The 15,029-nt window shown below is 34.4% G+C and overlaps 1 protein-coding gene across 6 annotated transcripts in view; it reads right to left on the reverse strand.

Moving 5' to 3' along the window:
• The window catches only part of LOC149566687 (uncharacterized), a 289,371-nt gene extending 282,723 nt beyond the window's left edge, over positions 1 to 6,648 (reverse strand). For all 6 annotated transcript variants that reach the window (XM_089820000.1, XM_089819997.1, XM_089819995.1 and 3 more), the window contains exons 1-3: positions 6,547 to 6,648; positions 6,402 to 6,460; positions 6,295 to 6,335 (exon numbers count right to left, since the gene is read on the reverse strand). In XM_089820000.1, the coding sequence (XP_089676126.1) occupies positions 6,295 to 6,335; positions 6,402 to 6,460; positions 6,547 to 6,633 (187 nt within the window). In that variant the 5' untranslated portion in view covers positions 6,634 to 6,648. The remainder of the gene's footprint in view (positions 1 to 6,294; positions 6,336 to 6,401; positions 6,461 to 6,546) is intronic.
• Positions 6,649 to 15,029: the final 8,381 nt, after the last annotated feature.

A 15,029-nucleotide genomic window follows, 5' to 3' on the forward strand; every position in this document is an offset into this window, starting at 1 on the left:
GAAAAGTTCTATGCCTATGTTATCCAAAGAAACTTGTCAAGATCAAAGTATACCCTCTTGTTCTACTTCTTCATATCTACTTCCAAACTATACTCAAGATTCAAATGCTCCTATAAAAATGTTGATCTTATTAAAGTTGCTCATGAGTCCATTGATGACCTTGGCCATGTTGCTCACTCTAAAGATCTTGTATTCCTACTCATTATCCCTTTGCATCTTCTAAATCCATCCTTGGTCCTTACCATCAAAGCTAAAGCCTTCAAACCTTCCTTCCATATTGGGACCCTATTTTCCTTTATCTCCTACCTACACTCCTAGCTTATCACCTAGCTCTCCTATTATACCTCAAGATCAACAAAAATACTCATCCTTGAACCCTTCACATTCACCTTTTCATCTAAACCAGTCATGTCAGCCTTATTCATCGACAAGTCCGAAGTCTTTTGGAAGCAATTTGGATGATCAACTTAAGAATAAAAACAAGAATCCATTTACAAATAAAGATCACTATGTCTCATCTAATCGACATGTGAATGGACAAAAAGAACAAATATTCAAGAGACCACAAAGGTCCACTATTCAAAAAGTGAAATCAAAGCAAATATGGGTTCCTAAATCCATCATTGAAGAAATGCATTCTAAAACATCCAAAGGAAAAGAACACTCTAAAGCTATATGGATTCCCAAGTCTCTTTTGAAAGACTTGAACATTGAAAACAAATCAAAGTTGACATTCAAGCTTCCAAAGGCTTCCACTCCATCTTCTTCCAAACATCTTCCTAAAACTATTTCAAAGCCTTCCACTCCATCTTCCTCCAAGATTACTCTACCACTTCATACATCTAAACCTAAAGCTATTTCCTCCACGATTCCTTCGTCATTCCATCACCCTTTAAGGTGTGCATCGATATTGATCTTCCCCACTTTGTCACCTACCCGTATGCAATCTTTTCAATGCTACAATTGCCTACTATCCATACTCCTTGAATCCTTTCAAGGCATGAACTCTTATCCTCCATATACTTATCCTACTACCATCTCTCTTCTTTCACCCTATCAGCATCTTTTGAGCATTATTTTCTATGGTCTTGGATTATCATGACTTATCTTTCCTATAGGAGCACTATCCAAACTGAAAAAGCTTGACCTATTTCTTAAAAAAATATTTAAAAATCTCAAAAAATGAAAATGTGCCTTGGTGAAAACCTAGTAAACAGGCGCCTTGGTCGCAAAATTAAAGAGAAATAAATTCATCCTATGGTGAAAACCACTTCTTGTGGTACCTTGGATAAGGACCATGATGAAAACCTCACAATTAGGCGTCATGCGTAATTCTTCCATAATACATCCATTCTATCTTTCTTCTTTGATCTTGACAATGTTGAGCTATCCTTGAGTATTGGCTATGCTATTCATCAGCTTCCCTATTGTGCTTGCTCATTCACTCATAGCCTCCATCTTGAGCTCCACCCTTATTGCTCTATGCTATTGCTATCCTATCTAGTTGACCCCTTGGTCTTGATCACACGAAGCAAAACATGGCTCTCATTGGCCTCTTGAAATGCCTACTCTTTTGGACTACACGCTTTCATGCTATTGGCTTCCATTGCTTATCCCATATGTTATCTTGCTTACTGGCTTCCACTGCTTATTCCACATGCTATCTCATTTATTGGCTTTAAATGCTTATCCTACATGCTATCTCCTTTCTTCCTTTTCTTGGCTTGTCCAAAAACTGCTTCATATGGCTATCTTTCCCTAGCTTGGGTACTCTTGAGGAGTCAATCCTTGAGGATTGCATTTATCTTGCTCCATCCATTATTGCTTATCTATCTTATCTACCTTGCTAATCCATCATACCCTTCACCTTGCTTGACACTGGAACAAAATGATGTGATCTTGCTTAAGAGCTAGTAAATCCTACCAAGTGGTGAAAACCTAGAAACGAGCACTACTTGAGACTCTTGCAACTATGTCTATCAACATTTCGCCTTGCGCTCATGATCTATTCATCTCCCAATACTTTGCCTTTCCTAGCTTGGAACTAACTCTCATCTAGGTCTAGGAGGCATGAACTGCATAGCTTATTAAGATCTCCTTGTTGCGTTGGTGCTTTTTTTTGGCAGCTCGCTAAACAGTGTTTTCTAACACTTTCCCTTGACATCGATTGTTTTCAACACTTACCAGATACTTTAGCTACAATCTAGGATGTCGTAATACTTCTTATTGGCAAACTTAAGTCTTAAAAGAGGCAATCATGTGACTTTCACACACGCATTTAAACACAAAACATTAGTTGAGACTTGATGACTTTATTTTCTTTGTGTGTTGTCTATGTTGATTTCTTTGATGAGTGTTTCGTTCCTAATAGTCTCTTGAGGATGTCATGGACTAGAGGACTGAGGGCATGGCGCATGTTTTCTCTTGTTTTCCGCTTGTGGATATACTTTGTTGAGCTTAAGTGTCGTGAGCATTCATGCTTGTCCTACTTGACATTTACTATCTACGACGTATCATCCTTGTCTGTTTTTCGCAAGACCGCACTCGAGGGTACAAGCATAATCTTGCTACACTAAACTTAGGGAATTTAATTGTACTACTCATCTTGACCCATATGTCTTTAATGCATAGGTTGGATTCTCACATTCTATTTGATATAGATCATATTCGTATCCTCATAGTTCACACTAATGATTGTATGATCTTCCAATGTCTCTAATAAGCCTTGATGGTAAAGACTAGGACCTACTTATATAACCCTTGCACCTTTGCATACTATTTTGCATTTAGAGTTTCATTTTAGCTTAGCTTTGCATTTGAATGTTGAGAGAGTCTTCTTCATATTTTATGGACGTGTTGGCTAACTGCGTTCATCTTCTCTTGTTTTTCCTTCATCATATCTTGTCATCTTCTTTTGGCTTTCACTCACCTCTTTGCTATCCTGTCATCACAAAGGGTTAATCTTTTCATTACATCTATCTACCCTTTTGAACTATTTTTGACCTAATTTTTTAACTCCTCGAATTTGCACAAAAATTACGCCTTACCTAATTTTGGTGTCCTGGATTCATTTTCGGGATTGAAATTGAAATTCATCTTATTGGTCAAATTTGCATTTTAAAATTTCTTCCTTCTTCTATGCAGTTTGCTGACTTTTTGAAGCTTAATCTTTGAATCTTGTTGGGTCGTTCATCATTTCTTCATTCCTTCATCATTTCTACTCTCTTTACCTCTTTTCTCATTCATTTCATTCAACCCTTCTTCTTGCTTTGACCTAATGGTCGTGCTTTATCTTCTTTGGTCAAACTTAGTCAAACAGGGGCATCTCTTTATTGCTTAGTGGTCACTCTTTGGTCTTAATCACTTATCTATAATCTTGGACTATATCTTATCTCAATTTGATCAAATCTAGCTTATTTCTCTGCATATCCTCTATCTCATTTTGATTTCGATCATGAAGGCGTGAGAATATTTTATCATTGTTGCAAATTGCTTTTCTATGGCTATCTTTTTCTCAGGAGAACATGCTTGACCTTACCATTTTCTCTTGATCAATCTACCTGCTTTGGCTACCTGGTTTGCCATATTAGAGCTCATCTCAAGTGTTGATGTTGTGTATCACCCTCCTAATGTTCATTATTGCCGCTACAAAGCTGTAAATTCAGGATTTTCTATCTCTCTCTATACTTCAATCTTCGAAGTCAGATTTCTCTACTGCTTGCTTGGCTTCTTCATTCTTTGATGTAATGTGTTCTCGGATTGATCACACATTAGTCAAAGAGGGGCAAATGTAATCACCCAAAAATGTTCATCTACACTATGAGCCCCCTTTCTAGCAATTTTGTATAATTTATCCATCGCTTATTCTTGATCAGATTATCAAAAATCTATTTATTCGATTATAACCTATGGTTTGACCACTTTATCTTAAGTCTTTTATTTAATTAAAAAAACATGTACTCTTTTAATTAAATAAAAACCCCCACTTCCCACTTATCCTAAGCGTGCAAACATAAAGCATTAGTCCTATTTTAAAAATAAAAGGAAAGGGCATTTTTGTCTACACATGAATGCACAACTTTCTATGTGAGAGGAATCTTTTATTTTTGAAATAACTTTAATTTTCCTCCACACATTTCTTTCCCTCTGAAAAGTCAACTATTGATTGTGATTAGTGGAGATGCTTGTGGACATGGATCACTCAAAATGCATTCTCCTCCCTTGACTATGCCTCTTTTGTCTCTTAATCCCTATCGTCTATTTTCCTTTAAAAAGGAGGGCTCTCTCCTCATTCTCCAATCTTAGACTCTCATGCTAACGTTATGTTGCAGGTTTTCTTGGTGACTTTTGGAGCTTTGAAGGACTTGAAGCACTCTTCCATTTACACCTCATATTTTCTTTCTCATTCTTGCATCATGGCATCTTTAGTTTAGTTTTTCCTCTATGCTTTAGATTAGCTCACCTAGTCTAAATAGGGGTTTTGTAATCTTTCATATTTGTTAGCTTGCATTTTGCATCTCATTTAGTTTACTTTGCATTTGCATTGCATACCCATTTGAGGATTCTTGGATATTGGCACTCATTGCCTCTACTCTTTGAATCTCTCGTTCTATGGTGCACCTTGCAAGGGTTACATATCTTTGGTTCATTTGAGAGCCACCATTTCAGTTTTTGCACCTTTGCATGTCATAGATAGAGAGCTATAAGCCACCTCTTGAGATGCTCTCTTTCATGGATATTCTTGAGAATAAGGGTTTGTAGAAGTGTGTCCACATTTTCTACACACAATATCAATAAAAGAAATGAAGCTCAACAAACCGCCATCAAGTACACAGTGTCATTTATTTAATTATGTTGTTATATCTAGATTTTTAGAATTCTTGATTACAAAGGAGTTGTTTTACAAATCCTGTTTCATCAATGAGCAGCAAAATGGGACTACTTTTAGAGCTTTTTGTACTGGCAGTTCATCAGAAAGAATAGTTCACTCTTCGAGCGTTCACAGGGGCTTCCTATTTCTACATGTACAGCATTGATTTTGTACAAACCTTTCTTTTGCTTACAGGTGGTTTCTTCTTTTGCATGTTTGTATACATCTGTGGAACATTGGAAACATAGACTGGCACGTGGACTTTCTGACCAGACAACTGTAATCTTTTACATCACAAGATACGCAAAGCCATTAAAACATTATTGACAATTTTTAAGAAAATACTGAAAACCTGCCCCAACATGGGACGAAACTTTAGACATCCATGAAATTTATCAGGATTAATTTTTCGGAACATTTTTTTGTGTTCCTCAAAACTTACATATTATGAGAATAATATTTTAAAAATAATTAAAATATACATATATACATTTCAAATAAATATTAATAGCTATTAACTGTTATAAATGTGAGCATGTTTTTAATATGTCGAAGCTAAATCATTTTTTATAACTATTATTAAAATAATATATTATAATTCAACAAATAGATTTCATTCCACTTTCACCTTCTTAATTTTAAAGCATCTATTTGAACACAAACAAACAAATTTGAAGTAACAATAATTTCAAATACAACCAAACTTTGTGATAAATAATTGTAACATACATACAAACATGTACATTACACCTCATCATGCTACTTACTACCTCTCCTTATCTGAATCTATTTCTCTCCTTCCCTCCCCACACTACCTCCGTCTCTATTTTTACCTACTCTCAACTATCCTCACTAGGAACTTTGACGCTTTGCATCTCTTGTTAAATTTTGTGTCGCATTGAAACTAACAGTGCTCTATTAGGCTCGCCTCCTATGGGTCAAATAAAAATACAAAAAATATGGTTTCATATTATGCAATTATAGAATAAAAATGGTTTAATATTACGCAGTACCATTGTATAAGAAACTCTCAACGAGTGATACAAGAACATGAGTTTCCGTATTAGACCTAAGTAGCCCCGCAGCTAATTAAACTAAAATATAATCATAATCTAAATTACTGGCAGTGGTAGTAAATAGACGGATTTAACAACACTAAATTGAAGAAATAATGCGGATGCTAGAGCTGATTGCAAGTAAATAGGCATGTTAACTGAAGCTGTGGCAGGCTGGGCTTTATGATGCTTGTGAATTTTTTTTGTTTTTGTTCTCAGGAGACGCTTCCAATCAATTAAAATATGTTTCTAACATTTCATTCAACTGAGGATGATCTAAATTACTATTAGGGAATAACGATTATGCAGAAATGAAGAGGGATACATAGTTCATATGGGGTTTGGGGAGTTTACTATATGGGCAAATACCTTCAAAACTCATGATCCCATTTCTGTCAGCATCGTGCATCCTGATCACAGTGAAGTGTAAGTGAGGAAGCGAGCGAGATATGAATGGCAAATCAAATCAGTTGTACCTTATCATCTGCTGTACCACAGAGTCTGAGAAATGAAGATTTCCGGCGGCCAGAGCTTCCTGCAACACAAATAATTGCCCTTCATAGTTCCCTCCCACGTCTAGCATTTGGAACAACGAGAAAAGGAATAAAGGTTAGAAAGTACTTTGAGGTGTGCAGCGTTAATATTGCCCGTTTTATTAACATCCACGGATTCGAACCATCTCCTCAGCCTCTCCTCGCTCGCTGCCATTATTCTTGCTACGGTACCAACAACAGATTCTGATGACGCTTTTAAATTCTTATTTTCAAGACCCTCGACAACATGGCCTGAAATTTCATTGGAATCATACCCGTCAGACAAAAATTGTTGACGGTTGTAAAGTTGTCATTGCCTCTTCGCGGTTGTAAATTTTCTAACAATGTCAAAACAACTCGTTGCTTCAAATGTTTGTTGCGTATTATTTTATTTTATTTTTATTTTTTTAAAAGACGTCTTCGGTGAATGAATGGAAGATTTTAATGATCCATCTTTAAATTATTTTTTAAATATCTTATAGAATCATATTTTTACTTTTCAGGAAATCATAGCATTCAATGCAATGCATTTTTACACGTTTTTTATTTGTTTGTTTAATTAGAACACTTTATTATTCAATTACTTTTTGAACTATAAAGTTTTCATATTTATTATATTTTAAAATAATTTAAAAATATATTGCATTTTTATTTTTAATTTATTTGTTTAATAGAACACTTTATTATTCAATTACTTTTTTGAACTATAAAGTTTTCATATTTATTATATTTAAAATAATTTAAAACAATATATTTGTTAATAATTTGTCTTCTAGATTTGATTGTGTGCGTTTTTTTTATGGTAAATAAATGCACACAATCAAATCTAAAAGACAAATTATTTACAAATGGATTGTGGAAATCTGATAATGTTAATATATTTGTTGACAATTTGAGTGGTTGTTTTGTGCTACAATAGGGAGTGCAACTTTTTCTTTTATTTGTTTGTCTAATCAAAACAATGTATTATTCAATTACTTTTTGCAATTATAAAGTTTTTATTTATATTATATTTGAAAGAACTAATAATTCATAAAGATATATTTGTCTTTATTTATTTGTCCAATCAAAACAATTTATTATTTAATTATTTTTTATAACTATAAAGTTTTCATATATATTATATTTGAAATAATTCATAAAAATATATTTATTGACAAATTGACTTGTTGTTTTGTAGGGCTTTTAATTATTTATACACAAAATGCAACGTATTATTTTCGAGACTTCATACATTTTATTATTGTATAAAATTCATATTATTATTTTCTATGGCAGGAACTAGACACTTTGTGTTCTTGTTTGAATTAGTTTTGAATTATTTTCAATATAATATATTTTATTATCGATTTAGTTGTCTTGTTGATTTTAGTTTCCTCTAAATAACTTATGAAGACCGTTAACTTTCAAATTATTTTTATATTGAATATAAATACTCTTATAAGCTACACACCACCTATCTCCATGACCTCCTTATATGTTATCCCTTCTCTAACTTTCTTATGTACAATTCTCTAGCTCCCAATCTCACACCTAAGACGATGTGATCTAATCTTCAACAATATCATGAACATTTTTTCTTTTTCCTTGTTATTTGCTCATAAATATTTCTTCTACTTATATTCCAATGTTGGATTAAACATTTCAACGTAGTGAGCATTCTTCTATCCAATTAATTTCATCTACAAGACAACCCTAAATATTGATATATATGCAAGGCAATCGTGGACTTTGATATGTCTACATGGCAATCTTGAACTTTGTTGCCACATATCATTTTATTTCCTCGTTGGTGTTATGACACTCGTGCAAATTGATGTTCTACTTACTCAACAATTTCTTGTTTTATTGTGTTCATGTTTTCTCTCCACGACCTTATTACTCCTTCACAGCTATTTTGAGTAATGAATATTATTGTTTTCAAACTTCTTAAGATAGTTTAGTAACATTGCTTTTAGCTTAATAGTTGTTCCTAAATATGTTTTGTCACCATGTTCCAGAGTTGGGTTAGACTCTTTAATGTAGTAAGTTTATTCTATCTAATTTCCTTTGTCTCTCTGGTAGTCCTAAAAAATTTGGCCATGAATGTTTCTCATTGTTTTTAAGAGACTCGTGCAAATTAATGTCCCACTTGTTGAACCATTTGTTATTTTGTTTCATCAATGTTTATTCATGTGGCCTAATTCCTCCTTCGTGGCTATATTGGATCAACGAAAAACCTTCGTGTCTATGATGAATGATATACTTGAATGATAATTTAGCATAAAATTTTAGTGTCAGGTTCCTCTTTGTATCCTATTTCCAAATTTGTATTCTTGTGTTAGCCTTTTTAGTTTATTGTTTCTATTTATGTTTAACACTATAGATTTTTTATTATCCTTAGTTCTCACATCTTCATATTAAAATGCATCAAACAAAAAAAAGAGGAAATTATCATATGTGAAATTTTCCAATTCTCTCCAAGACTGAAGTTAGACCTTACTAATTACTCCCCTAAAACAAAAGTAGAAATGTAATTCGTTAAGTTCTTTGATTACATTCCTAGGTAGGGACTCATATCTCTATTGGAAATATAAGATAGGCTAGGTTACTGAGAGGGGAGGGGTGAATCAGGAACCAATCAAATCATAACTCGCTTCACCAATTAATCCTTCATATATTATTCTAATCTGATTGTATGCATGAAAGAATGAAAGCAATAAAACATTTATAACACTATGAGACAAGATATTGTGACCCAAAAACCTTCAAAATAGAAAGTAAAACCGGGGTGGGGATTTACAAGTATACATTGAAGTATGCACTCTATTGGGAGATTTAGCAAAAGACTATTAAGTCCACCCAATTAAAGGATTTAACTAATGCACCTATTAGAATGAATCAGTGTTTGATCTCTGATCTGCAACTATGATTTGTTGTGTGAGATTCCTTGAATTTCAATGATCACCTGATTGTGATAGATAAGTCTCTGTTGTACCATACATTGCTTGTAGCCTTCTTTAATTCGCACTTATCTGTTTCTTACTTCTTCACATACTCTCTTCTTAATTACATCTTGGATATGATACAATGCATTACACATACATACATACATACATACATACATATATATACATCAATCCAATTAATTACCTCTTGGAGCCAGCTACAATACCAAATTCATCATAAATCACAAAGTTGGCTCATTATTGTAACTCAAGTTCTGAAGTCAACTTAGTAATGTTCTAGCACTCAACAAACTCTGGCACCCAATTGAATTTCAAGCTCGGTCCATACTAATCACTTCGAGTAGCACAAACTCAGTTAGCATTGTGTGACTCGGTGAACACTGAGAAACTCAATAGATATTGAATCACTTGGTTAACACTACAGAGCTTAGTTAACACTAAGATTTTCATGACTTCTATTGGATAGTTCGGTAGACTTTACTATGCTCGAGTGATAGAGTAAATTGTCTTAGATGCTCAATGTGAACTACATTGTGACTATTTAGCTCAGTAACAACTAAAACACTTGGTTGACATTGCTAGATGAATGATAAGCTCAGTAGCAACTGTAGAGCTCGGTAGTAATGAAACCAACTGAATAAGTGTTAATTCACTAATAGACAAATTGACCTTAATGTCAACAATCTCTCCCTTTGGCATTAGTGACAAAAACACTTATCATACCAGAAATGTGATTTCTCAAAACTATTAGTCAAAAACCTTATTTATCCTCCTATTGTACACTCAAAAGTGTCCCACTCTAAACCCTTCTATCCAAACGATTCCATAAGTTTGGAATGCTTGGATGCCGGCTTAGAGCTCCCTATCCATGGAGTGCAAGAGAGTATATTTCAAGAATAAAAAGGCTCTCAGATGAGCCTTAGAGATACTCTTCTTGCTAGTAAACCATGCAATGGGAGGTTCCAAAGACAAGATGCAAGAATGCAAATGTCCCAAAGAGTTCCTCAAGGATGCAAATGCAAATATGAAGACTACACTAGAATGAATATGCAAAGTGCAACTATTTTAAGCATGGATGAGAGTGTTACAATACCATTATTAAGCTATGTGAGATTAAGCTACATGTAAAAATGAAAGCTAAGCTAAGATGCTATGGTATGAGAGAATGTAGACAAGAAATAGAAGTTCTCCACAAAGCTCCAAAGAAACCTGTTAGAAAACCTGCAGCATAACAATATTCAAAATGAGGATTATGGATGGGGAAAGCTCTCTCCCTTTTAAAGATGTATGGACGATGGAGATCAAGATGAAGATGGTGGATGATCAATGGTGGAATTCGAAAATAGGAGTGATCCATGTGCACACACAAATCAACCAATAGAATATAAGTTGACTTGTCATATAAGACAAAAGTCACAAAGCCTTTTCTTTTAATTGCAAAATAGAAAAAGGACTTTATGTGTGCACTTTAAGTGGGTTATAAGAATGGGGTCTTTTATTTAATTAAAAGGGGACATGTTCTTTTAATCAAATAATGAACTTAGGATAGCATAGTCAAACTATAGGTTATAATCAAATAAATTGATTATTAGGAATTTGGTCTATGTAAATGATTAAATTAATTTAGCCAAAATGTTGAAAAGGGGGCTAATAGTCTAGATGACCATTTTTAGGTGATTACATTTGCCCCTCTTTGACTAATGCGTGATCGATCTGGGAACACATTATGTCAAAGAAAATCGAAGCCAAGTAGGCGATGATAGATATAGATGTCTAATTCCGAAGAGTGAAATGCAGAAATAGATAGCAAGTCCTAAATGCACAGCCTGATAGCAATGGTACTGAACACTAGGAAGAGATGATGTCAGAATTCAAGAAGAATACTAACACTTAGAAAAGCAGATAGAGTGAGAGCAAGTGAGAAGATCAAACAAATGCTCCTAAGCAGTGATAGAGTATTTCTGCCCCCTCGGGATCGAAATTGAAATGAGGTAAGGGGATGCAAAAACTGGCTAGAAATGAAAAAATTAGAATATAGCAATGTCCAAGATGACAGGTAAATGATTAGAACCCAAGAATGACTATAAGAAATTAATAAAATGCCCCAGTTTGACTAGAGTTGACCTTGAAGGATATAGCATAAAAATTAGGTCAAAATGAGCAGAAAGGTGATTTTAGACATGAAATAGTGAATTTAAGTAGATATAAAGTATGGAAATGATGAAGACATGAATATGTGAAGATGCCCCAGTGATGATTCAGAGATTAGACCTCAAAAGGTCAGCTAACTGCTCAGAAGAAAGTAGATTTTTTAAAAGACAATTTTGACCATCAAGATGAACTCGAATTTGGATTTCGATCCCGAAAATGAATCCAGGATGTTGAAATTATTTAAGAGGTCAAAACTTTATATAATGTGATGATAAGATAGAAAAGAGATGAAGTGAAAGATTAAGAAGGTGAAAAGACATGAACAAGAAGAAAATAAAGAAATATATGAAAGGAGTTAGCTGATACGTCCACAAAAAGATGAAGAGAGAGCTCTCCCCATATGCAAGAATGCAAGACTAAGCTATAAAATGAACCTAAAATGCAAGCTAATATGCAAAGTGGTTTACCAGCAAGAAGCGCATAACATTTAGACTCTTAATTTCATCATTGAGCATTTATTAGGGACATCATGAGATCATACAACCATCACTAGTATAACTATGAGGATATGAATATGATCAATATCAGATAGGTATGTGGAAATCCAATCTAAGCATCAGAGACATGTAAGTCAAGATAACTACACGATTAGATTCCCTAAGTTTAATTTAGCAAGATTACACATGTATCAAGGCATAAGCGTTAGGATAAGCCCCAAGTGTGGTCTTGCGAAACAGTCAAGGATGATACATTTATAAGTCAAAGTGTTGAATAGGACAAGCACAAATGCTTACAACACTATAGACAAACAAAGTATACCCACAAGCAGAAATCAAGAAAACATGCCCCATGCCCCCAGTCTTCTAGTCAATGACATCCTTGAAAGACTATTAGGGATGGAACATATAATAAATAAATCGTCATAGACAACACACAAACTAGATATTAGCATAGCTTAGTCGTTTAAGTGTTAAAGTGCGTGTGTGTAAGTCACTTGGCCATTTCTTCAAGACTTGATTCTGATAGTGAGAAATATCGCAACATCGGAGACCGTAGGTAAACTATCTGAAAAGTGTTGAAAAACACTTGATGTCAAGGTGGGGGAAGTGTTGAGAAACACTATTTTGTTAGTTGTCAAAGAAACCCTAATACACAAGAATACCTCAATAGGTGAAGTAGCTATGCTCCCAAGATGAGGACAAGAAACAATTCCAAGCTAGGAAATGTGTAGCGAAGTGGATGATTGAGATTGATAGACATAGGTGCAAGGGTTTCAAGTAGCGCCTGTTTCCAGGTTTTCACCACTTTGACAGATTTTTTCAAGACTTTTTTTCAATTTTTTTTTTGTATTTTTGAATTTTTTTATTTTTAGGATTTTTTCAGCATCGTATATGATTTTTTGGATTTTTTAGAATAATTTAGAGATCACTAGTTCTCAAGCAAGATCACATCATTTTCTCCCAATGTCTAGCAAGGTGTAGGACATGATGGAGCAACAAGCCAGTGGATAAGCAAAGATGGATGAAAAAAAAAGTATGAAGCAAGTGAAAGTGATCCTCAAGAATTGACTCCTTAAGAGTACCCAAGCTAGGGAAATAAGTGAAATAGTCATATAAAGCATGTTTTGGATAAGCAATGGAAGTAATGAGAAAGATAGCATGTAGGATAAGCGACGAAGCCAACAAGTGAGATAGCATGAAGCATGTAGTCCAAAAGAGTAGACATGTCAAGAGACCTAAGAACCATTTTTATTTATCATGATCAAGACCAAGGGGTCAACTAGATAGTATAGCAATGGGATAGAGCAATAAGAATAAAGCTCAAGATAGAGGCTATGAGTGAATGGGAGAGCACAATAGAAAATCTCATGGATAAGATAGCCAATATGAAAAGATAGCTCAACATTGTCAAGATCAAAGAGAGAAGAGGGGATAGATGGATGATGGAAGAATTACGCATGATGCCTGTTTGCCAGGTTTTCATCATGGTACTTATCCAAGGTGCCACAAGAAGTAGTTTTCACCATAGGATGGATTTATTTCTCTTTACTTTTGCTACCAAGGTGCCACAAGAAGTGGTTTTCACCAAGGCACATTTTCAATTTTTTTCATTTTTTTTTTTTTTCATTTTTTTTTTTTTTTTTTTTTTTTTTTTCTTTTCTGAATTTTTAGAAAGAGCTCAAGCTTTTTGAATTTAGATAGTGCTCCTATAGGAAAGATAAGTCATGATAAGACAAGACCATAGAAAGGTATGCTCAAAGATGTTGATAGGGTGATGAAAGGGAAATGGTAGTAGGAAGAATATATGGAGGATAAGAGTTCATGTATAGAAAGGAGGTGTAAGCTTTAGAGGATTTCATGTGGGTAGCTAAAATATTGGACAAGATCAACATTGACACACACCTTGAAGGGTATTGGAATGATGGAGGAATCATGGATGAAATAGCTTGAGATTTAGATGTATGAGGTGGTAGAAAAGATTTGGAAAAAAGTGGAGTGAAAGGCTTTGGAATATTTTTAGAAAGATTTTTGGAAGAAGATGGAATGGAAGCCTTTGGAAGCTTGAATGTCAACTTTGAAGTATTTCCAATATTCAAGTCTTCTAAAAGAGACTTGGGAATCCACATAGCTTTAGATTTTCCTCGTTCTTTGGGTGCTTGAGAGTGCATTTCTTCAATGATGGATTTAGGAACCCACATTTTCTTTGATTTAGCTCTCTTAATAGTGGACCTTTGTGGTCTCTTTTGTGCATTTTCCTTCTTAACATTCACATGTCGATTAGATGGGACATAGTGATCTTTCTTTTTCAATGGATTCTTATGTTTATTCTCACTTCCAAAGGACTTGGGATTTGTGGATGAATAAGGATGATATGACTGGTTTAGATGTATAGATGGGTGAAAAGTCATCAAGGATGAGTGTCTTTGTTGATCTTGAGGTATGATGGGAGAGCTAGGGAATGAGCTAGGAGTGGAAAATGTAGGAGATGACGGAACATAAGGTCCCAATATAGATGGAAGGTTTGAATTCTTTAGCTTAGATGGATGAGGACCAAGGATAGATTTAGAAGATGCAAAGGGATAGTGGGAAGGGATATCAACATCTTTAGAGTGAGCAACGTGGTCAAAGCCATCAATAGATTCATGAGTACCTTTGATAGGAACAAAATTTCTAATAGAAGCACTTGAAGCTTGAGCACAGTTTTGAAGTGGATGTGGAGAAGTAGAACATGAGGGGATGCTTTGATCTTGACAAGTAGCTTTCGATAGCATAGGAAGAGAACTTTTCTCATAATTTTCAGTAAGCTCAAGGGAGGTAATGGAAGTGCTATCTTCATCATACTTAGGAGGTGGACAAGTTATAGGATATGGAGGGGAAAAATCTTGAAAGAGATGAAAGGGTGCTTGATCTTGATCTTTCTTAACATTTATAGATTTTTCTTTTTGAGAGTCCTCTTGACATGGAGCCACTTC

The sequence above is a fragment of the Cupressus sempervirens genome, chromosome 3 (assembly GCF_028749045.1).
Source record: "Cupressus sempervirens isolate cs-2001-9-10 chromosome 3, ASM2874904v1, whole genome shotgun sequence".
Classification (NCBI taxonomy): Eukaryota; Viridiplantae; Streptophyta; class Pinopsida; order Cupressales; family Cupressaceae; genus Cupressus; species Cupressus sempervirens.